Below are 23,579 nucleotides of genomic sequence, written 5' to 3'. Positions count from 1 at the left end.
GTGCCTGGCCCGTCCCCACTAGACCCACCCACGCCCACTGTCTCCACGGCCGCGTTGAGGCGCGAGTGGAGTCACAGCGACATGGATGAACGACCCTGCAGTGCATTTGGAGCAGCCAGAACAGCCAAAAAGCGACAGGCACGACCGCAATTCATTTCCCCCTCGCTTCAAGTTGTGTGTTGAGATCGATTCCCAGTTGGGGTGACTTGGGGAAAGGCCCATGAAGGTCCCCACGCTAATAACACCACTTGGAGCAAGTTCGAGGGACACGAATCGCTTGATGTCCTCGCCTGGTCACTGGCGAGAGAGCGGACGGGACCGCGAAAGCGAAACGGGGGCGCGGGCACCATTCGGAAACCGCAAGAATGGGAAACCCAAGCATTCCATAGCGTGATTTGATGACACCACAGCAATGGAAGCGAGGGAAAATGACGTTATTCGTGTTCACTGCTGGGTCAACCAAGGCTGTTGTAAGTAGACTTGCTAACGTTCCATATCCACGTCCAAAATGACATCTTCTGTAACGATCGTGTAGTTTCCAATTCATTAATCGTCCAAAGACGGCAGACGGTAACAGATATCGGAACCGAATCGGAAAAGCTGCAGTGAGCATCTAGAGGTGCACAAGTGCGAGTCGATCACTGCAGGAACAGGAACAGGAACAGCAAGTGATGGGCACAAATCTCCACAGTACACAAACAGGCGCGAAGCACGGGCCATGCACGCCAAGACAGCTTCCACTTGTCGACTTCCCCTGTTTCCTTTTTGCCATTCGTTCTTCTTTTCCGCATCTTCAATCATCACCTAATCACTGGCTCCACGAAAGCTCAACGGTAGTAAAATACCTTGTACCCGATCTTCAAAACAATATCCGAGGTGAATCAGGGTCAATTGATCCTCTGCAAAACACGTGACGGAGGCGCCATGTTGGGTACCCTACCTGAGCCTAATCACCTCCTTTCCCCTTGCAATTGGCCCAGTGCCCAAACCAAGGCTCGTCATCACATCCATCTTGTCACACTGTTCCACTTGCACGTCCAAGATGACTTTCATTACACGCAGGACCACCAGCAAACTCGTCAGAGCCGTTGCAACTGTGCCGTATGCACTGGAATGGGGCGAGGCCGAGTCCCCCCTCGTCTTCTAATCTTCAGTCTGTCTTCTTCAACTACCAACAGAATGACCGGATGTCCTCCCCGCCGGACGTTGTCAACGATTCTATCTATTTGAAGCTATCGGGGAACCGGATACTTCCTAGGACTGCCCGCTTGGGTACGCATTCCGGACCAGGGCAGGCGTCGAGAGGCATCAACCCATCACCGATATCCAAATCCTTCGGTCGATCGCATGCAAGACGAGCACGACAAGGCGCACACAGCCATGGGTCGAGACCCCGAGAAGCAAAATGTTGATCCTTTTTTTCTCACCAATTTTCTCAGAAGGCGTCTCATGATGAGACGAAGGCAGCACAAAAAATCGGAGCATTTCGTGGCTCAGAGGTCAACTGCTATGCAAGTATCGCAGAGCCAAGGCGAATCTCACCCTCATGGAAATTCGCTGCCTGAATCGAGGGACGGATAGCGGATCGTTCCTCTCGTATCTTCCTATCCTCCGGCTTGGTCGCGCGAATCGTTGGTTGGTAGGTTGTGGGGTGTCCTCTGGTTCTTCAGGTCGCCCCGGGTCCGGTTCCCTTCCCCGAATCCTTTTCTTTGCTTCTTGGGCCCCAGTATCGGAACTGTTGGCTGTTGGCGCAATATCGTCCAAATTATTACTAAGAATCGAGCCAACAACTTATTCTTTAGGCGCCTTTGCCGCCCGCTAACACAGTTCTCGAGCATTGCCTCCAACAACCTGGCGCATCTCCCGTCGCCGTCGTCGGATCACAGCACAATCAAAGCCACGGAGCCACGGTCTCGGGTATACTACATCATAAGGTGAAGTATGAGGCTTTAAGTGAGCGACTACAACACTGAACGCACACTGGCAAATCACACGCCGTCACGAAAAAGCTTACCTTGGTATGCGATAAACAGGTGGGTTGCATCCTGATCACTCCATCACAATGCGATCACAATGCGGAGACGGGTAACTGCGTTGAGCACATCGGAGTGCTTCCTTCTTCAGCGACATCGGTCCTTTTCAGGCGCATCCAAATGGAAAAAAAAGTGTCTTTACATCTGGCAGTCGCATGGTTGCAGAAAGAGCCTCTGCACATCTTGACGATCTTTGAGCGAACAGCAGAACCTCGTGGTTAAATCAAATTGGGAACGGCGATACCGAGGCTTATCACTACGCTACTCTGATATAGCGATAGCAATCTCGTGGAGTGTCCGTGGAGCCTCCGTGGAGTCGCATTTCTTGTGCCGATGTCGCATTCATTGCTTCGGTACCCGGAAACTGACATTTATAAAGGACTAATAATATCAGCAGCTGCTGTAAACTGACTTTGCATTCAGCTTTCCCTCGGTATTTTCAGAAACGAAGCTTTACAACAAGGGGCCGTTTTCCTCGCGCCCGTTTCAAATCTTCAAGCGAACGATAACAAGGCCGAAAGACAAGGGCCAATCTCTCGGGATGATCCCTTTGCAAAGATGCCGAAAGTGCGTGCACATCCCCCAAGGAAGAACCGGGGCAGCCAGGCGATCATATGAATTGCACTCGAGGCGAGCGGTCAGCTAGCATCAGCTACTAGCCGAGCCAGGCGAGTGCCAGGGCTCTTCAGCTCCCCCATCCCCCACTGAGCTGATGATCCTTCCCGTTTTTGCATTGCATTTATTGGTGAGTGCTCATCGTACCTTGCAGAATCGGCAGCTTACGGAGGTGTTATAAAGCGTGGAAATGGTAGAGTTGGTGGTGCAAAGTTGTGCAAGTCCTTGCGTTGCTACACCCATCCGGATATTCTGTGGTGTTGTGTTGCAAGTGCTACACTCCAACATATCGCCAAAGTTGCACAAACCCATCGTTTGCCGTCTTCACCTTCTAGAAACAGAAAATATCACATGTCTTAAGACACACTTCCACTTACAACCTCGTGTTTTATCGTGGCAGCGTCACAACTACCGATATACCCATTCATCCAAACCCAATCCAGACCGAGCCAACCATGGTCCATCATAGCGCATTGAGCTAATGAATCTGCCCGAGATTCAACGCAATCTTATCGCCCACTGCTGCTCCCAATGGATGCGACGATCACTACCCTTGGTAGCATAGTTAGGCGAGCTCTAATTGCTCAGTTGCTCAGTGACCCCAGCCAACTAGATGACAAACCCAGTTGATGTCGCGGAGATGGTCGGCCAGGTACTGCAAGAGTGCAAGGCACTTTGCCAGGGAACTGGACCATTGAGAGCAAAGAACTTATACACTTGCTGGATGGGGCTTGTGGGGAGAGAAATGAACCTCAAAGAATCTGGAGAATCCATGGGGGCTTGGCATGCAAGTAACGGGGCACAGGAGAGAGGCAGAGAGAGAGAGAAAGAAGTGGAAAAAGTGACAAGGAAAAACTTTGCTATCACAGTTGCAGTTCTGACGGTGACAACCTCAGTGGAGGAAAGTCGATCGAAGATCCTCACGGACGCTGAGAATCTCACTGGCTCAATGGACCATTTTGGCCTGTATTCCGCCCTGAAGCGCCCCGAACGGACACTAACGGTGACAGATCTCATCCTTCACGGGTGTCTGTTGGCTGTTAAAACTTTCACCACGCGGCGAGAATCCTACCTCGTGTTCCCAGTGGAGCTAGTGCGGTGATGACCTGCGCGACTTTCCAGTCATGTGAGTTGAAGCTATCGCCAAGTTCAGGCCGCACACTTTCCTCATTGGCAGTGTGTTCAGAAGTTCATTGGCGAGCTCGGATAAAACGTGGTGTTTCTTATCGTTTTTTCTCACATTATTCCCGGGGGAAAGACTGTAGTATAATGCAATTGGACATCGACAGTGAGACACCAAGAGAGTCTAGACTAGCGGGATTTTGGCTGAAGATTATAAACATCAACGGGATTTGATCACAACAGATTGCGCTAAAGATCACAGCCATATAAGGCATTGGTCAATGGTCTACTTATATTCGACCTTTACTAATCACAAAGGATCACTAGCCCCGGGGCAAACGGTGATGGCTCACTCCACCTCATCAATCCTTCCAACCCTCCTAACCCTCACAGCCGCTTTATCGCCACATAATCTCCTTAACCACTCCAATAACCGCCCAAAGACACCATCGTCTACATCTTCCCATAGAGGAAACCAAGCAAATCAACCTCATCCCCACTCTCCCCCAAGAACCCCACAACCTACCACCCCTCCTCCGCCTCAAACACCTTGCACTCGCTCGTCCTCGTACCCGCCTCCAGCGTCCTACCCTTGGACGTAGTAGCCTTAATATAAAAGTTACATATCTTATCACTCTTCTCACCCTGGCACAGCTCAAACTTGATCCAGAACTCCCCTTCAGCGAGAGTCAGCGACACCTCCGACCCTCCACGGCCTCCGTGGACTAACTCTGTAGAACTAGTTCCCTGGCCATTGCCGTATCCAATAGTAAGCGAATCGCTATCAAGCCGGCTTCCACCGCGGAAAGTAATCTTCCTGGCTTTGATAGGCTCGGGCGTAGTAGAATCGAGCATAGAAACATCATTAAACCAACTCCCATACGTCGCGCCCCCCCAAAACCCCGACTGCCGGAACCGGTCCCCGGCGGACCAAGTCAGGTTCACCAGAACGGGGTTATGATCCGACAATACACTGACCCCGTCGTCAGCCAAAAACTTGGCACCAGCGTACTCAAACCCCGTCGGCGTGAGCTCAACCAACGGACTGCTCCGGTAAAGAACCTTATCCACGATCTCGCAGGTCGCGTTCTCAGCTGGGTTTCCACACGCGCCTGCGTCGCTGGGCAAAACTCCGTCGCGGTGGAGGAAGATCCAAGTATCTGTCAACCCTACCCCCGTCCCCGTGCCGGTAGGGTTTTCGGATGCCAGTAAGGAACGGATACCAGTATCTCCCGACCGTGAATACCGGCTATTCGTATCCCCATACACCAAAACCGCGTTCCCTTGACTATGAGTCTGAATCCACTCGCGGACCTGGCGGAGGTTATCGTTCCTCGCTTCTAAATCCCCGCTTTCCGTGCCGGCGTCTGTGTGCATATTATAGAAATCTACGTAGACCTCTGAGTTTCCTTTTTCATTAGAGGTATCAGTTCCTGATAAAGCGACACGCATAAAGGTGAATCCCTTGGGAGTGAGACAGTCGAATTCGGAGGCGCAGGAGGACTTGTCCCATTTTTGACGCTGGAAGGATCCTGAAAGCCAGGGGAGAGTGGAGAGGGTGTTGAGGCCGGAGCCGAAGGGGACGCCGCCTGAGGTGGGGGTGCGGAAGGGGTGGGTGTCTGTGGAGTAGAGCTGGGCGTGGTAGTTGAAGTCCTAGGGGGGAAGGGGTTAGCGAGTTTTGGGGGAAGGGGAGGGAGTGGGAATGGATGGATTGGAGCCGGTGATGTGGTTTGGTCTCAAGTGGAACTGCAGGTGCGAAGCGGGAAAGACGTCGCCGTCGTGCATCAAGTGGTGCGTGAGACGGGATGATGCAAGCGCGCATTCCCGCACCTCAAACGTGCCTTCCGATATACCCGCCGGCCGACGTGCCCGCCCGCTTGCTTCCTGCCACTTCCATGACCCAATTTCCCAACTTCATCCAACCAACCCTTCTCCCGAATCATCACTGATGAGACACAAAACTCACCTCCTGCACATGAATAACATCATACCCATACTGCGCAAACTTGCTTCCGATCTTTTTTGCGCTGGCCTCCTTGCCTCCCGGAACGCCGTTGGGGTTGAGGATCGCAGGCAGGCCGGCTACGTTCATCGAAAGAATTGTCAAGTCGCCGGAGGTGGCGGCGGCGACCACCTGTGCAACCAGAGCGCCGCTAGTGAGGGCGTTGGACAGCTTCATTTTGAGGATACCGGATTGTCGTCGGCGAGGTCTAGGAAGACGTGGCGTGCGGAAGCTTTGGAGGTGAACAGACCGCGAGGGAACTTTTGTCCAACACACTCAGCAGGTTGACGTCTTCCAATCCTCCTGGACTCCATTGCTCTGGTGTCGTGGGCGATGGGGGAAGATAGACAGAAAGGGAGACAACATTCCAAAGATCGTCATAGCGGTCGGGCATACTTCAACCCTATATCACCATCCATATACCTTCCCTTTCAGGATTCCAAGCCCTTCACGTGTGATTCCCACCGGGAATTCTGTTCCCTTCGCTTCGTGTCCCACCTTTCCCCCCTCCCGGATCCAGTCTTAACCGTGCCGAATGACGTCCGTCCATCGTCCACTTGCCGAGTAGGTAAACGAGCACTTCGCAGACCGAACGAACGATTGTTTTGACCAAAAGAGACCGTCAAATCATGTATCCCACTTGCATCGTCATAACCGCTTCCCGATATCTGCAAATCGAAGTCCCCGCCCCCCTCTTCTCGGAAGCGTGTTCCTGATTTCGGTGACATCGTCAAGTGCCAAGACCCGCGGAAGCCAGTAAAGCATGGTTTTCACTAACGTAACGGCTTTCTTTTTGGGATTGGGTGAACAGCAGATCGCGGAAGTCGGAATCAGATTCCAATTCTGCGTAGGAGAGTATGTGTTGGGGAGAATCGTAAAGTGGGAAGTCAGGAATTGAGATGTCGAACTCGGCAAGAGGTTGCTAATGCTGGTGTGGGAAACGCCAATCTCCGAGTTCCATCAAGTTTGGCGACAAAATAACGGTTCAATGAACTGTACTATCGCCGGACGAACACAGCGAGGTTGACGGGTAATGAGCGGATGGGGTGATATCACCGTAGAGGTGATGGGAGGGAGTGTTGCAGTCGGTGATATCGCGGGGAAGGAGGAGGCCAGGAGGGGGGGTGCAGCCCAAGCGCACATTTACAGTGAGGTGGGGAAACTTCCCCAGGGGCTTCCGGGGCACAGATGCTACAAGGTATCCGGCGAGTACCTTTTCTCGGCTCCGCGATACCCTTTGGCTTTGGGAGGGCCTACCTGCAATGGAGAAGAGCTTGCATCAATGTTTTGCAATGCACTTATTCTCTTCTCGAAGGAAACGTGGGATTTGATGAGGGTAGGAAGTCAGGTAGGGAGGAGTGTCTTGAAGAGGTTGCACACCGGCGGAGTTTCAGGCGTGCATGCGCTGGCCGCTGGCGCTGGTGAGGGATGCAGGTGGAGAGAGTACCGCAAGGAAGACGATAGACAAGTACATGGCTTTTGTTCAACGCACGACTAGAATCCACGTTCAGATTGTAAAACCATGAAAAGCTATTCAAGTTTCTCAATCGGACGTGGGATATGGATATTTAGGTGAATATGAGTGCAGCTTGTGAATGCACGCAATCATGAGCGAGTGTCCTGCGATGTGTACTTCCTGACTCCCGGGACATTTCTGGCGGCCCTTTCGACTGTGACCGCGAGAAAGCAATTCGAACGCCAAATTCACTCGGTCTGCCTGTGCGAAAACAGATGCAAAAACCGAAGAGTATGAAAGTTGTTCCTTTTACTGTGCTATGCCCTTTTTATTACACAAGATCTATAAGTTGTCCATTTTGTCCATTCCCCCGGTTTCTGGTTGCTGGTTCGGAATCATGAAAGTTGACATCAACATTACAGGTATGTAAGTCTAACTCGCACACCTAATTATTCGGTCTCGGAGTCGAATTCGTGCGTGCCTGATGCGAGCGGCACTAATCGAGTTTAACACCTAGCACGGTTTTGAAGTCCTGTGGTTGGTTGTTAGTGCTATTCCTTAGAATTGAGTCTGGATTAGCGGTCATCTTACCTCCAGGTTCTCGTTTACTCCATCACCGGTGTCGAATGTCAGCTTCGCGAGCGTTTGCTTCTTGGTCTGTAATGCAACAATGTTCTTCGGCTCTCGTTAGTAATGCCGCCGTCAGTGAAACTGGTGAGACATTGCATGTGTGGCTTACTTGTTCCACTGTTCCTTTCATGATGTACCTCGTCACGATGACATTTTTTGTTTGGCCCATGCGAACTGCCCGAGCGATGGCCTGTGCCTCGACTGAAGGATTCCAGTGCGGCTCAACCACGTGTACGTGACTCGCCGCTGTGAGATTGAGCCTTCGCAGATATTAGTAGTGTATCCAAGATGGACAAGACATGAAAGAGATGAGTTGTGGCTTACCCGACTGCCCCTGTACCCACAGACATGATAAGAACGGACGCTTGAGGGTCTTCTTGGAAGGTCTTTATGAGTCTTGTTCGTTCCGAGGTGCTTGTTTTTCCATGTACAAGAAGTGTAGAGACCCCTGCGTCTCTAAATATGTGGACGAGGCCGTATAGAGTGGGTATCCATCGAGAAAAGATGAGGCTAGTTTCTTGTCAGTTGGCAATGTCCAGGGGCAGTCGGGTTCCAATAGGCATCATGACACTTACTGCTTGGTGCCCGCTCCAGCTTCAAGTACTTGCTTTGTCACAGCTTTGAGCTTCGTTGAGAACAAATCTGTCTGCAACGAGCCATGGAGATCAATGGTATCTATGATGCCATCCCCTAGCAAGCATTTTGGGTTATTGTGACGGCTAATCGGGGAAGGGCTGTACCGTACCGTGATGAATCGGAAAGACTTTCTTTTTCGCGACCAAGCATGAACCGAACAGCTTGTTCTTGATGACTGTAAAAGTTAACAAAAAGGGCCCTCTAGGTGTTCTTTGTATCACAAAGATTGAGCGTGATAATAATGAAAGAGTCCCTACCCAGTCAATCTGGCCTGCAGACTGTTAGGATGTACAAGTGGAGCTACCTCGTCAGCAGAAACCACGTTCAAAGACTCAAGGATGCTGTCAACCTCTCCACGAATTCTCGCTCTGACCAAAGAGTTGTCGCTCACCCCGATCAGATGGTTGAGATCGATGTTATCCCCGGGTGCTACAAAGAACTGTGGGTTGCGGTATTTGATCCCCGATCTCAACGCTCTTGGATGTTGAAGAAATAAAGAGACTTTAAACAACCGCTTGGCGACTTCCTTCTCGACAACACTGTCTTGGGGCCCAAAGATATTGACCGAGATGTCCTCCAGCACGGGAGATTTCCTAGCAAAACCCCTTTTTCGTTTTGAGAGGGCTGCTGTACTAAACACAGCCTCAAATCGAATATAAGCTATTTGACGTAGCGCGGCCAACGTGTCCTGAGTGACTTGATCGACAATAGCAAATGCCGTCCCGTTCTCCGAAAACAGACAGAAGGGGCCTTGCCGTCTCTTCACAGGAAAGTAAACAAACAATGCGTCGTTCTGGCTGTCAATGATCTGGTCTTCGAGCGGGCCCAGCCCATTGATACATTGGGCCCTCACATCATCCAACTAAAAGCGTGATGTCAAATCAGTTCCAGGGCGTTGGTGGGTAAGCGCATATCGAGTCGAAGCCATGAGAAAAGCTTCGACAGAATGGGACCCAGAGAAACTTACCGCGCCATAGCAGATGCTGTCACCAATGTCGGTTTTACCGACGGAGTGGCTGACGTCGGCTTCCTCAATAGCACTTGAATAATGGCGTTTTGTACCGGAGGTCACAGATGTCATGATTGGCATACAACATGACGCTCAAGGGGGTTTGAAAAAGAGAGTTCGTCTCACTGCTTGATGAGCACAAAAACAGAAACCACAGCGATAACAAAAGAGACCGATAACACCACCCGGAGGGCAGACCAGACAGCTTGGTCAGAGGAAGACAAGAGAAGTTGGGGAAAATCAGTAGAAGAAACACTGAGGTTGGGGCTGGGTGCATCGCGGCTTTCTTTGGCAGGAAACGCTGTATAAGAGGCTGAACACTCCATACCGCCTAATGAGAAAGGGGGCACGATTAAGCCTATGGCGCATGGAGAGAGGAACCACACTTCATTCTCCTTCTTTGAGATTATGGTCGAGGATTTGGTGCGACTCTAGCTGGACGATTTGGTCGCCTTGCTTGGGGATGGCGATGGCGGCCTCTGGGGCAGTGCTGTACAACGTTGTCGAGACTCGAGACTCGCGATAGCTGCGCCCCAACTCTAGACCTTGGCAAGACAAAACACTCACTAAGTGTACCACGTCCGTTATTCACATCTCTGCGTTCAATGTCAGAATGGGTGCTATGGAAACGTCTTCTTGAGTCTTTTGAGCAGGCATGGAAGAAGTTGCCAAGAAGAAGCGTTGCGCTAGAGTTCGTCGTCGATTTGTACCAAAATGGTGGGCGTCGAGTGTTGCGATAACAGAAGAACGATGTTAGATGTGCAAAAAAAACCAATGGATAACGATTTGGATGCAGTCGTTGTTTGATTGCGTTGCTGCACTTCCTGGGGATCGGTGGCTCGGTGGCTTCTTGTGAAACGGGTCGGGTCGGGTAGGTACGGTCCTTCCCTCCGACTGTTAGTTAGGCTTACTGCCCCGCGGCACGTCCACGTCAACCTCTGCTGGCAAATGCGGGACACACTCCAGTTCCTGTTCCTTTGTGAGGGAACTTTATGAAATGCTACAACTTTCCAGAAATTCCTCAAGTCCCCTGATTATCTCAATCCGCTTCTCCGCCCAGATTGATCAACTTTTCGACGGTGCACCTACTCTCGCTCCAGCAATCGGCATGCAACGGTACCTTAGAAATGCCGCCACAATCAGAGAGCTTCAAGCGCGCCTTGGCCAGATTCCAAAGCGAGGTTGGACCAAAACGCGCCCAGGAATTTTCCAACTGTTCACTGCAAAATGTCCACTTGTTGATGAAGCAGATTCAAGACAAACAAGGCAAAAATCGGGAATTGCGCGCTTTCAAGCTTCTTGAATCCTTCCTTGAGGCCATGAAGGAGCTCGGCAAAGTCATTGAGGTCTTTACTAACACGACTGTGTTTCTGTGCTATGTCTGGGTGAGCATCATCATACCTGTTCGTGTATTGGTGTATTCCATCCTCATAGACTTACCTGTTACAGGGACCCATCAAGTTCGTGCTTATGGTGAGTACACTACTTACTTCTACCCCAATGTCCCTCACTACCTCATTTATGGAGAGTTTCAACTCATAGTCCTGTTCCTACCCATAGGCCGCCAGCACCCACCTTCAATCACTTGAAAGATTGCTGGATATGTACAGTGATATCGAAGAGAATCTCGCCGGCTTGCTGCATTATGAGGCAACATTCGAGCGCAACACACGCCTCGCATCTGTTCTCGAAGATTATTACTTGGACGTGCTTAATTTCCATAAGGAGGCCCTTGCTGTGTTTGACCGAAACCGAGTATGCCATTCTGTTATTCTTCCCCGCTTTGGGCCTCAAACCACTAACCCTTCGCGATTCTAGAATGGAAGGTGCTGGCCGATGCTGCCTGGAAAAGATTTGAATCGAAATTTGCTGTCATCCTGCAGGCCCTTACGAGACGTAAGGAGATCTTGAACAGCGAAAAGCTATCCGCTTCTCTTGACCAGATAATCAAGTTGCGAGCCGCGATCCGCGAAGTATACACCAGCCAAAAGCAGGTAGCAGATAAGCAAGAAGAAGAGACGCACAAAGAGCGGAAGAAAGCAATCATGGGGAGGTTGTCCATCCCAGACTACCAGTCTGACTACCGATTCTTCATTGATTGCAGAGACGACTCGAACGACACGCTGGGAACTTCTTCAGGAACGTGGATTTTCGATAATCCCATATTTCAGGCCTGGCATCTCGGTGATGCTTCTGGAAAACGAGTCCTCTACATACACGGAAGGCCAGGTGGAGGTATAATCTTCCCCGCGAATTTACACGCACCCCAAGTCTCGGGTCTCCCGCCCCAAAACGCGAACAGATAAAGGAGAATCATGCATTCAGCTGACATTTGACTCAGGGAAATCAACGCTCATGGCCACGGTAATAGAATGGCTTTCGAAGGACATGAGACCAGATGTTGCTCTCGCTTTCTTTTACTTTCGCCACCAAAACGCAGACAAAGACAATCTCAACAGTCTGCTCCGAGCGCTTCTTGGACAGCTCTACGATCGAGATCCCGTTCTAGCCGCCCACATTGAAATGGAGACATCGAAGCATGATGGACTTCGCTCGCAAGTATTACAGGAGCTCGTAAGCACCGCAGTAGGAACCTATGCTACAACTTACCTCGTCCTAGACGGGCTGGATGAATGTGCAAATGACGAGGAAGAGAAGGCGATCAAATGGCTGCTGGCGCTCTGCAAGCGTTCCCCTGGACTACGACTTCTTTTTTCGGGCCAGCGAGATGGCGTGCTAGACCATCTTCTCAGATCATCCAAGTCAGCGCATTCAATTCTCCTCGACACAACACCTGGCCATGTTGGAAATATCAAAGACTATTGCCAAAGCCTTGCAAGGGACATACAGACCGAATTTGAGAATGAGCTGGAACCATCGTTGGAGCAAAAGATAGTAGATCTAGTTTCTGGAAAAGCTGATGGTACGTCAAAGCCCCTTGACTGAGCAAAGCAATATCCAGAGTTTTGGGATAGACACTGATACATACCACAGGCATGTTTCTCTATGCAAAGCTAGTTCTCGAGCATCTTCTTGGCCTATCGTCTATCGCCGAACTAAAGCAAGAGTTGCAACCTGGGGTCTTTCCGGCGAGCTTAGAGGAAGCGTTAGTCAATCACTCCTTTCACATTAACATCACTTTCCTGATGACCAAGGGCAGTTCGCAAAAGATTTACCTAACATGCGTTATCTGTCAGATACGAAAAATTGGAACATCGCTTGCAGAAGGACTCCTCAAGGGCCAAAAGCAAGTGGAAAGCAGCGATCAGAATTTTGAGCTATGTGGTCTGTTGCAAGCGGACCCTCTTTTGGAGGGAAATCCAGTCTCTCTTCTCTATCGACAAGTTAACTGGAGAAGTAGACTACGATCGCCGTCCTGTCAAGAGCTACAAGCAGCTCTGTGGCTCTTTCCTGGACTCGCACACTGTCAACAAAGACTACACCGGCCCCGAGGACGAGGTCCACCTGGTACATGAAACAGCCCGCGAGTAAGTACTTGGTCTACTACCTACGATATGTTTCTTACTTCTCATTTCAACCCTAACAGCTCATTTTGCAGATTCTTAATACGGAGACAAATCGTGAACACCACGCGAGTGCACTTGGAACTCTCGATTTTTTGCTCCCAGTATCTTTTATCTCCACCCTTCGCGTCGGGGATTGCGGAGGATGATGTCATGTCATACGCTAGAAGGGGCTCATACGCCTTACAGGACTACGCAGCGCAGTACTGGCTCGACCATCTCCGGGAAAGCATCAAGGCTTCTGGCACGCTACAGAGCGCTGGTCGTCAAGAGGCCATACAATGGGCTTATCGCTTTCTCCAATCATACGGAGACCATGCAAAGATGTCGACTCTCGATGATGCCGGTGGGTTTCCAAGCGTGGATCAGGTGGCCGGCCGCATTCCGGAGCACGGTGGCGAGCGAAACAGTTACTTCAACATCGAAGAAAGAACTGAGGCCATCCGACAGGCTATCGGAAAGTTGGACGAACAGACACTCACCTCTAGGGAGACGAAGATTCTTAGTCAGCTTCAAGGGCCGCTGAACGTGCACAAATGTTCGAAACCGTGGTGCAAGTTCTTCAAGGGCAACCTGCAAACACCGGAAGTACGAGAAAAGCACATCAGTCACTACGAGCGTCTGTTTCGTTGTACGGTTGAAAGCTGTCCGATGTCCACCGTTGGGTATAGCTCCTCTGCCGAACTTCGAAAACATATTTCCAAGGACCACAAACAGAGTAGTAATCGGAATCGCTTCCCGAAACTTGCTACATTTGGCTTACTCGACGACGTGAACGAGAGTCCCGACGCTGTGGACGAGAGTCTCGACGACGTGGACAAGAATCCCGAATTCAGGGATCTCATGTCGGCATCAAGAAGAGGAGATACGAGTACTATAGACGACCTACTCGGGGCCCGAACAGCAAAGGAAGCGCGGCAAATGGTCAACAGAAAAGACAAATCAACGGGCGAAGCACCTCTCCTTATTGCCGCCGAAAATGGACATGCTCGGACGTGCAGAGCTCTCTTGGAATGGGGGGCGGATGCGCACTCCATGTCACTCATAGGGACTACACCGCTCCTCACAGCTGCGAAAGTCGTAGAGGAACAGACATCTTTTGACATCTGTTCTGCTCTGATCGAATATGGAGCACGCGTTGACGCAGATAACGCAAATAACGCTCATCGTGATACAGCTGTCCACCTTGCAGTTGCCCGTGGACATATTTCGACAGTCGACTTGCTTCTTGGTAAGTATCCGAAGGATGGCAGAGGACCTCACGTTAAAAACGACAGGGGAGAAACCCCAAGCTTCCTTGCCTGTCGTTACGGTCATATGACGATATTGGAGGCCCTTATTAAACATCAATATGGGGACCACCATGGTCGGCCCGCCCCGCCAGAATATCGACAATTAATCAACATCGCCTTTCTCAATGGCCATGACGAGATTGTCGAATATTTCATCAAACATTACGGTTCTGAAGCCCCTGGCGTCATTTTCATCTCAGGAGCATGCTGTTTAAGAAGGCTCCTGAGGGCAAGACCCGATCAGAAACAAACTCCGAAGAGTTCATGAGGGTCTTATCCACGGTAAATCCAGAAATAGGAGTGGACATCCTGGAGTTGGTTATCAAAAGTCGGGAATTCAGGCATCTTCTTAAAGAGTTGTTGGACTATCCCAAGTTGGAAATTAGCGCATCCGAATGGTATGACCTGGTTTCGAGAATCAAGGGCAAGGTGGTAGGTCTCGATGAAGAGACCAAGGATGCTATTGACGGATTTAAACCCAAGGAATAGAACGGCCATAGCACACCAATGGATCAAACCAAAGCAGAACTTGTCAAAAGAAGATCCTTTAGAACAACCTCGAAGACGGTCCTTCGTCATGTCTGTCATTCTGTCCTCTATCACTTACATAAACAAGACACACGAGGTTCAATTCAATGGGCAAGAGGAAAGTATCTATCCCTGAATACAGCCGATAGTGTCCCTAAAGGTGAGGTCACGACACAGCTACCTTTCGTTCAGAGGAAGTACAAGTCATAAAAAAACCTCAGTTGGTGAACCAGCGAAAGTGATGAAGTGACGTGGAAGGAAAGACTGTGGTACTCAAAACAAAGTTCACGGATCGACGGGGTGACCTTGCGAGCATTTAGAGCACAGCTCCACATGGCCACATCCACCATGCCAAAAAAACGCCAAGGAGTGGTGATGGCTTCATCTGTCAACTGCATGGAGAAACAGCAACCACTGCATCGCTGACAAGACAAACCAACGGAAAACGAGAATGCCGATGAGAGCAACAGGGCAAATACAATCATCACCACATGACCAAAAGAAAAAGGTACCTACGTCAGGCGCCAGCTATACATTCGTCCACCCGTTATGGTAAGCAGTGAATCCATGAACAACCCTCCAACATGGCAGGCACCATGACGGTCACGAAATAGCAAAAAGAACTACCCAGCAAGAAGCACCGAATCAAAGGAAACAAGGAAACCCAACAAAAGAACAAAAAAACAGCAAAAACAAAAACCAAAAAGACATACAACACCTGGGATTCGCTGGTCGTCACCGACCCAACTACTAGTCAGGCGATATGTCAGCTTATGTATGGGAGTCGGAAGGATATGAACCGGGTCTTTTAATCACGTGGTAGGGTCAAAAAACTGAACAACCACCTCCCATATCCATATCGTTCGGACGGAGGCATTACGGTGAGTGGGGAGGCGGCGCTAAAAAGATGAATATAATTGGGCGGATTACGAGAAAAGTTGACCGTCCTGACACGGCGGCTAGATCTTTTACACGGGTAACACCAAGATTGCACTCGGTCAGAAGACCATTCCTGATTGGTTCCTAGTACTCTTCGGCCTAGTTATGTGTATGTAGATGAGAGTGTGGTAAGGGAATTTCTCGCTCTTGTTTTGTTGGATCACGGTTTGGTGATCCACTACGACAAACTGATCACGATGGACCTCCTTTATGTACCTGCCTTAACCTACCTTCTTCATCTGCCTGCATTAGCCCACCTCTTCCCTTCCATCCTGGCATATTATAACCATGGTGGTTGGCTTGCAACATACTGCCGGCGCAGCCGCCAACACCTCTGTAGACGACGTTGAGAGCGACAAGCCAACCACAGCTCTAGGATCAGAAGCCGGCAGCCTCCAACTCCACTTAAAGTATGCACGTGCCCTATTTCACAAGCCCGACTTTGTACTTGTCTGCCTTGACTTAAGTGCACGCCTGAGGAACTAGGCAGACCAAGCCTGTCGTCTATTACACTCTAGCAATGTCAAGGAACGCTAATACTGCACGCGAAGCCCAAAGGCCACCACCCTACCTCACGTTACGGTGCAGTGTCCTGTCTACAAAGAAGGCCTCGCCGGTGTCATTGCTCCCACAGCCAAGTCGATCAAGCACGCCATCTCCACGTACGAGCTCCAGGGTGGTGCGGCAAACATGTTTATCAATGACGATGGTCTTCAACTGATCTCCAAGGAAGACCACCAGGAACGAATTGAGTTCTATGCAGACCACAGCATCGGTTGGGTTGCCCGCCCTAGACACGGCGAAAACGGCTTCCAGCGCCGTAGCAAGTTCAAGAAGGCACCCAACATGAACTTTACCCTCATGATTTCGTGCAAGATGGAAGAAAAGCTTAGCCAAATCCAGAAATCCCCGGAATGGTCCCAGAATGACGAAGCTCAAGCCTATAAGCGCGCCCTCCAAGAGGTTCTCGCGGAAGATGGCCGTGCCTGGACTGACGGCAATATTCGGATGGGCGACTACATTCTCTTGATTGACTCGGATACCCGTGTACCGGCCGACTGTTTGCTTGATACTGTCTCGGAGATGGAGCAGTCCCCCGACGTTAGTATCATGCAGTTGTTGGAAGTCCGTGCCCAGGTTGCCCAGTGAATGGCACTGGGCCGCCCATTCACCGGCACTCCCTTCCAGGTATTTAGGCTGCCCTGGTTTCCGTTTCTCCTCTTCCGTTAGACAACAACAATCAAGCCCTTTTTCGTTGTCGCCTTTTCCAGCCCACCGACAGCAGTTCTCATCGGGTATTATGCAGGTTGTCCACACGTATTTCGAGAACGGTATCACCTTCACCAATCTGATTTACAGCGCTATTCGGTATACCGTCTCCAACAGCGATGTTGCTCCCTTCGTTGGTTACAACGCCATTCTTCGTTGGTCTGCCATCCAGCAAGTCTCGTACGAGGATGAAGATGGCTACGAGAAGTTCTGGTCCGAGAGTCACGTGTCGGAGGATTTCGACATGGCTCTACGACTGCAGTGTAACGATTACATTATCCGTCTTGCCGCGTGAGAAATACTTCTAATGACGAAGTTGGACAATTGAACACGTGTAAGGGAAAAGCAGCCTCGACGCGCGTGCTTTGAAGTTATTTGTTCAAAGCCGTTTAGTATCCGTTGGTTCCCAGCACTGCAGGTAGAGCCACAAGTGACAAATAGGTAGTTAATAGAAACTGTAAAAATGGGCAAGGTAAACAGATGGTGAATTACCACTAACACTCTGTCCGTCGCACCGCCCGAGCCATCGGGATCTTCAGTACCAAGACAATCAACCCGCTGACGCGGGATTCTATCTTGTACATCCATCAGCCCAACCACTTACTCTCTCACACCTCCATATCCCCCGTCCTCCCTCTCCCCAGCGTCCCCATCCCCGTCCCCGTCCCCGTCCCCGACCTCCCGGTCTCCAGATGCAACCCACTCCAGGTCCTTCCGAGCCTCTGGCTCCTCTGGACTTCAAACCTCCTCGTCCTCACCAAATTCCACACAAACAACACCACTATGTACGTAAAAATCAGCACCATGGCACTAATCGGCCCCAAGATCGAAAACACCGCAAACCCATAACTCGCCCTCTTAAATGCCTCCTCTTCCCCAAGTGCGGTATCCAACCCGACCTGCATCCCCGACAGAACCACCACAATCCACGCCGTCCCGCCTATAACCCACGCGCTGATTTGCACGATAAACTGCCCGTACGAAGTCCATATAGCCATGAACCCCAGCGACAAAGGCCCCCGCGTGAACATGTAAATGAGGTTAAGTCGGTTCAGTCGTAATTCGCCGTAGATGAACCGAACGGCGATGTTCTTGTATATCGCGTCTGGCGAGGTGAGCAGCTCGTCCACGAAGAGACGCCATTGATCCCAGGTTACTTCGCGCGGGAGGAGGCCCTTGACGGTGGCGAGATCAAAGTCGCTCTCCCTTTGCACCAGACCAACATAACTGAACAAAATCCACGCGCTGCTTGTCGGCTTTCGCATCGTTTGCATATTCCCGCGTCATCCTTCTTTTGTGCTTTGTTGTTTGCTTCCCGGTCTCTTTCCCGTTCCCCATCACTCAGCGCCACCACTGCTCCTCGACAGCCCCCCTCGCCTTTACATGTCAACTCCCTTGTCCAAAACTCCCTCGTAAACAAAAACTTGCTGACAGGCTTCAGAAACACCCTGCCTCCTCCCCATACTAAGTGTTGCTCGAGCTTTTCAGTCATTATCGGCTCCCGATTCATAAGCACTTGTTGGTGCAAAGGGTGGGGCGGTACCGGACGCCCGGCTAGCCAGAGCAGATGGCGAATGGAGTGTAGCCGGGAGAGGTCGAATTCGCGGGCGATGAAAGAGGGCGAAGGGCCTTTGTAAAGCGATTCGAGGTCGTCGATTGTTTCATGAGGGCGGATGTTGCGGTGCGAGGCTGGGAAGAAGTGTGTGTAGGATGTTGAGGAGGGAGGGTTGGTAGTGGAATGGATGGTGGAGTGGGTGGTAAAGGAGAGGGGAAAGAGGCCTGTTTGGAAAGGAGTTGATGATACCTGATAGGATGGACTATTAGTGCTCGGCAAGGACATGGACGTCAAGTGGAAGTGAATGATGAGGATGGCAATTGGTAGGACGTACTGTTCTGTATGTCATTTGGATTTGAGATTTGGAACTGTCGGAGGATGTTATCCGGTTTGGACTTGATGGGGGGTTTTGGTCCATGTCCGGCTCAGGAGCTATCGCGTTTATGGTGACAATGATCGTGCTCGCGGCGTTGGTATTTCGTGCCGTTTCCCGTCTTCAGTCGGTGGTAGCTACGTCGATATAGTTGCACCAGAACTCCAACTGCGCGGCTGATGCTTTTATAAAAGTAAGAAAACACACAGATAGAGCGCAACACCAAAAGAAAAATAAAAATATATCCTTCAAACACCCTCCATTACCCGCGCAACAGGACCTCCAGCCCATTAAAGTTTAATTCATTGCCTAAAGCCCATCGCGCTATCATTTCAGCTGCAGCAGCGGATGCCCCATAGGGCACAACCAATCCTCCAAGTCTCAAATCGCTAACCTACCGGCGTTGTTGGTGGGCCAACCAAAAGTGTACCTAGCCGCCGAGCTAGTCTCGATGGTCGGATGCACTCAATCAAAGGCTCCAGCCTAGCACAGCACCAAATCCCTCATATCTAACCCCTCAGATCGAGATATCGACTTTTAACACCAAGCATTTGAGCCTCTGCCTACGAGAAGCGATCGGTATCAAACACTTCATCTGCGCTATCAAACATTTTATGTACGCTATTAAACACAAAGGCCAAAGCAATATCCACTTGGGAGTAACCCCGCTAACGTTTGTCAAAGGGCAATACGCAATATCCGCCGTACGGGTATACTAGTACCATTCTCAGTCGTGGCCGTACAAGCTCCTCTCCCGGTAGCCGAACCTTGATTACCATGGACGTTAAGGAAGGCATTTCTCTGGCGGTATGGACCACTGTCTTATGTCTTTTTGTCCGTGCGACCGCTAGTTGGCTTTGGTTCTATGCGCCAGCGGGTTCCGGTACCGCATCGTCGTCTCCAGCGAAGCCTGCTTCAGATTCTACACGATCCACGCAGCGAGGCGTCCATCTCAATCAAGTCAACAAGGACAATGGAGACACCGACATTGACATTATTGCTATCCATGGCCTCGATACAAAATCACCGGATACATGGACATGGCGGGATCACAAGGATCCCAACGTCAGCGTTAATTGGCTAGCCGAACTGCTCCCTAAGGAAGTGGGAAAGGCGCGTATCTTCACATGCGACTGGCCTGCCGACCTACTTCAACCATCAGAATTAGTCCTGAAGACTGATGACGAGATCGTTACGCTCCTAATTGATGGCATCAACAGAGAACTCTTGGCAAAGTTGCTCATAGACCGGAGGAAGTTGTCGGCTCTTTCCCGGTCGTCGAAGAGTCCCTCTGCATGGCGAGGTGGCTTGGGAGGTCGTGGCGGTCCTATATATCCGGCACCTGCGGCACTGTAGGCTGGGAAGGTCGCGGTATTGGTTCCAAAGGCCCCGGCGCGAGTAGCTTCGTACTGGGCTTCCGCTTGCCCAGCTTGCCACTGAGCTTGAGCGCGTTGGACGGTTTCGTTGCCCATAGACCGTGGGGCCGAAGGATGTTCGTGTTGAGAGAATTGGGACACCGTGGCTTTACTGGATAGGGCAGCGGTGGCGACCCGTTTCCCGATAGCTTTCATGATGGAGGCCGCGTCAGGGATTTGCCTGTGTCGGAGGTAGTGTTCGACGGCTTCTTGGGCCGCATCCCTGGTGTACTGTTGGAAGTCTCTGACCTGATCTTCGAGGCCTTCGACTTGTTCATGGTGGACGAATTTGGTGAGCATGTCGTTGATCTGGGATGCCCAAGTGTCAATGCGTCCTAAGACTGACTGCCGACGGGCGCCTCTTTCGTCGAGGGTCTCAAGGGCTCGTTGATGTGTTACGATCCAATCAAAAACCCCTTATGTAAGCTAGATAGATTGACCAATAAAAGGCAACCCGAACCCAGGGTCCCGGAGTTCCGAGAATACGGGACTACGGGACCAGGTCATGTGGGGTGTCCCGGAGTCCCGAGATCGCGGGACTACGGGACGGGTTCGAAGAACAGTATATAAGAAGGCCGCTTCCCGGCCTTCATTATTCTGGTTCTTCAGCAAGCAATAGCTTTCACAATCAACCAGTACATTTTGGCTACTACTACCGTTATTCTTGTTCCCAGCGATATACTCCTGTGCTTCTAACGGTTCGTCACATGATGGCGTATGGAGATTCCTGGAGGTGGTCGATGGCCTTCTGTCGTTCAGCGTCCTGCTTGCCGTACTTGGCAATAGCGGCCCAAACTTTGGACGCGAATCTGGCACTAGCCTGCTGGACCTGCTGTTCGAACTGGGCAACCTGGTCCTGGGAGGCTTGAAGGCCTCTTTTGAACATGCTGGTGACGAAGTCGTAGTCGTCTCTCAGGGCCTCGTATTGTTCCTTGAGGGTTGTGAGTTCTAGAGAGAATTATATATAGTGATTTGCGTGTACGGTTTTCAGCTCCTCCCTATTTTGCCCATTTCAACCAAAATGCCGATTGGAGCAGCATACAAATAGCCAAGTCATTCAAAAAATGGGGCCGGGTTTTGACGTCTAATGCCCACGGGCGAAGTATTTGATACCTAGGTACACATAGAATATACGTCTTGCTTTCTCTATTTCCATCCAAGAAACCTATCTTAGATATTAGAAACGGCGCTATATCCAATCTATTACTTTTACGATCGCTTTTTGTATGGATTACCCACCGCCCAGCTGCTAGCATGTCCGAAAAGGGAAACATTTTGGCCGTTTGCGGCATCTGATTGGTTCAACGATGTGCGCTTGGCATGTGACCACTCAAGGGTCGCCTGGCATCCTGGCATCCCAAGAGTTTACTGGAAAGGATTCACAAAGGATCGAAAGTATTATGATTTGTAAATGTAAATGATGATGTATCGAAGGAGGGCAGCAAGGTAAAGATTGCCAAGGTACCTTCATCGTTTGGCCAAACGATACAACCAAATAAGAAACCGAGCAGCAAGGGAGTTACCAGATATAACGACGACAAGGCAGGGTGGAGCTGTTGTCTTCTGACAAAAAAGAGAGAAAGAAATATCAGACATATAACATCGTTCCTGATCCCAACCTTCTTCCCCAAAGCAAGCTGATCATCTGATTTTTGCTAGACGGCCTAATTAACGTGATTCTGAGTACTACCAGACATCTTCAGAAAACGTCGTTTTGACATCCTCAGAGACCGCACCCGGACTTCCTATTGTCGAGATTGAGGTTCGATAGTGCCTTATCCGTCTCTTCGATATCCCCGATGAGTTCGTTCTCGCTGCTTAACCTCTCCAGCTCCTCCTGGAGAAGCGCGATGAGGCGTCCAGATGCCCTGTTCATTGCCCTGTTCAGGATCTAGAGGAAATCAGTGTTAGACGGGTGTGACTGTCATGGACTTTCAACTGCTTATTCGGGGACGCATGTTCCTACCTCACCAAAATCGCACCCATCACCTGGTGCCGACTGTATCTCTCCTTGGATTTCCTTGCCATCCGTCTGTGACGAACCGTTACAAGCACAGGAGTATATTGCTGGGAAATAAGAACAACGGTAGTAGTAGCCGAAAGGTACTGGTCGATTGTATAAGCTGTTGCTTGCTGAAGAGCCAGTATCTAAAGAGGCCTGAGAAGGCCGTCTTTATATACCGGCCTTTATGGACCCGAGTATATTGGACCCGAGGACCCGAACACTTCGGGTCTTCCTCCTGAGGACCCGACGTTCACGGACCCGAGGACCCGAACACTTCGGGTCCTACCTGATTGGTCCGTTGGTTCTACCTAGTCTGGCTTACATAAGTGATCCTTGATTGGATCGTAACACCGTCATGTCCAGCGAACGCAGATCCGGCGGAGGCCGAGAATTCATCATCTGAGGGGTGACCAACTTGGACGTGCTAACTTCGAACTTGGCGTGGGATCCTAGGTAGGGGCGTTGGAAGTGGGTGGCAGGTACGAAAGACGGCTCGAGCGAGGCTTCCGTTGGGTAATTAAGCAGGTTAGGAGTCTTCTCTCTTAACATGGAACACATCTCGCCACCCATTGTTGATAGGGTGAGGTACCGATTGGCGCCAAATTCAGTTGTCCGTTGACAATAGAAGCGAAATGAAAAGGTCGAGGATATGGTTTGGGAGAAAACGGTGATATGTGAAGAAGATATGTGTGAGAAGATGTTCTCAAATACGATACTAAGTGCTTCACAGAACTTGATGATGGTTGAAGTGCTTCGCAAAACTTGATGATGGCAGGAGTGGTTATCAATGGGTATATATTCCATGGAAAAACAGACGGCCAACAACACATCCTGGTTTCACCGATTTCCGCCTAAATCGGACTTAGGGCCTGGAGGGGTCGTCGAGCGTCGAATGCCCTTGATGCCTTCGGTACCCCGGCGAAGTGGTGACGTTACACGATCCCTGGCCGCAGCAACAGCCTCTCCCAAACGGGTACCAAGTCTCTGAGCGGAAGCCTAAGATGGTGATACTCCACAAGATAATGACTTGATTGCATTATTCCTCCTGGCTTACTCCCAATGCAAATTCTCAAACACGGCGCCGCATTGCTGGGTTCGGCTACGTGACGTCTCGTCGCGCAGGTTCCACCAAAGGAGCCTCTAGAGGAAATCCGGACCTATGCCGCACCGCCACTA

General features: G+C 50.7%; 8 protein-coding genes across 8 annotated transcripts; 2 read left to right on the top strand and 6 right to left on the bottom strand.

The window, feature by feature from the left end:
* Positions 1–4,223: 4,223 nt before the first annotated feature.
* Positions 4,224–5,949, bottom strand: B0H65DRAFT_509337 (Endonuclease/exonuclease/phosphatase; the record flags this gene model as incomplete). The annotated part of the gene is made up of 3 exons (XM_062828305.1): positions 4,224–4,269; positions 4,297–5,423; positions 5,737–5,949. 3 exons carry the CDS (start codon positions 5,947–5,949, stop codon positions 4,224–4,226), a joined length of 1,386 nt encoding a protein of 461 aa, XP_062682342.1.
* Positions 5,950–7,691: 1,742 nt separating this feature from the next.
* Positions 7,692–9,710, bottom strand: B0H65DRAFT_212568 (P-loop containing nucleoside triphosphate hydrolase protein). Its single transcript, XM_062821953.1, has 7 exons — positions 9,462–9,710; positions 8,752–9,356; positions 8,434–8,661; positions 8,183–8,368; positions 7,968–8,118; positions 7,820–7,903; positions 7,692–7,760 (listed from the first exon to the last, which is right to left on the bottom strand). Exons 1-7 carry the CDS (start codon positions 9,582–9,584, stop codon positions 7,725–7,727), a joined length of 1,413 nt encoding a protein of 470 aa, XP_062682341.1. The 5' UTR covers positions 9,585–9,710; the 3' UTR covers positions 7,692–7,724.
* Positions 9,711–10,432: 722 nt separating this feature from the next.
* Positions 10,433–14,808, top strand: B0H65DRAFT_574981 (uncharacterized protein; the record flags this gene model as incomplete). Its single annotated transcript, XM_062830603.1, has 9 exons — positions 10,433–10,888; positions 10,953–10,976; positions 11,064–11,258; positions 11,387–11,738; positions 11,845–12,426; positions 12,498–12,609; positions 12,701–12,991; positions 13,063–14,258; positions 14,612–14,808. Exons 1-9 carry the CDS (start codon positions 10,631–10,633, stop codon positions 14,806–14,808), a joined length of 3,207 nt encoding a protein of 1,068 aa, XP_062682340.1. The 5' UTR covers positions 10,433–10,630.
* A 136-nt stretch (positions 14,809–14,944) lies between these two features.
* B0H65DRAFT_467505 (uncharacterized protein) lies at positions 14,945–15,595 on the bottom strand. Its single transcript, XM_062826910.1, has one exon. It carries the CDS (start codon positions 15,330–15,332, stop codon positions 15,036–15,038), a length of 297 nt encoding a protein of 98 aa, XP_062682339.1. The 5' UTR covers positions 15,333–15,595; the 3' UTR covers positions 14,945–15,035.
* Positions 15,596–16,476: 881 nt separating this feature from the next.
* B0H65DRAFT_427012 (glycosyl transferase family group 2-domain-containing protein) lies at positions 16,477–17,350 on the top strand (the record flags this gene model as incomplete). The annotated part of the gene is made up of 2 exons (XM_062824660.1): positions 16,477–16,911; positions 17,069–17,350. The coding sequence occupies 2 exons, from the start codon at positions 16,477–16,479 to the stop codon at positions 17,348–17,350; spliced, it is 717 nt and encodes a 238-aa protein (XP_062682338.1).
* Positions 17,187–18,599, bottom strand: B0H65DRAFT_467501 (uncharacterized protein). The gene is given in 4 exon segments (XM_062826909.1): positions 17,187–17,691; positions 17,734–17,786; positions 17,814–18,257; positions 18,275–18,599. The coding sequence occupies 4 exon segments, from the start codon at positions 18,545–18,547 to the stop codon at positions 17,664–17,666; spliced, it is 798 nt and encodes a 265-aa protein (XP_062682337.1). The 5' UTR covers positions 18,548–18,599; the 3' UTR covers positions 17,187–17,663.
* A 1,491-nt stretch (positions 18,600–20,090) lies between these two features.
* Positions 20,091–20,728, bottom strand: B0H65DRAFT_467497 (uncharacterized protein). The gene has a single exon (XM_062826908.1). The coding sequence runs from the start codon at positions 20,696–20,698 to the stop codon at positions 20,135–20,137; it is 564 nt and encodes a 187-aa protein (XP_062682336.1). The 5' UTR covers positions 20,699–20,728; the 3' UTR covers positions 20,091–20,134.
* Positions 20,729–21,101: 373 nt separating this feature from the next.
* Positions 21,102–22,973, bottom strand: B0H65DRAFT_574965 (uncharacterized protein; the record flags this gene model as incomplete). The annotated part of the gene is made up of 5 exons (XM_062830602.1): positions 21,102–21,346; positions 21,864–21,961; positions 22,135–22,289; positions 22,365–22,569; positions 22,726–22,973. 5 exons carry the CDS (start codon positions 22,971–22,973, stop codon positions 21,102–21,104), a joined length of 951 nt encoding a protein of 316 aa, XP_062682335.1.
* Between the last annotated feature and the right edge of the window lie 606 nt (positions 22,974–23,579).

Source organism: Neurospora tetraspora (genome assembly GCF_033439725.1).
Source record: "Neurospora tetraspora strain CBS 560.94 chromosome Unknown B0H65scaffold_4, whole genome shotgun sequence".
NCBI lineage: Eukaryota > Fungi > Ascomycota > Sordariomycetes > Sordariales > Sordariaceae > Neurospora > Neurospora tetraspora.
The sequence above is the reverse complement of the archived record's forward strand: the minus strand, read 5'-3'. Positions and strand labels throughout refer to the sequence as shown.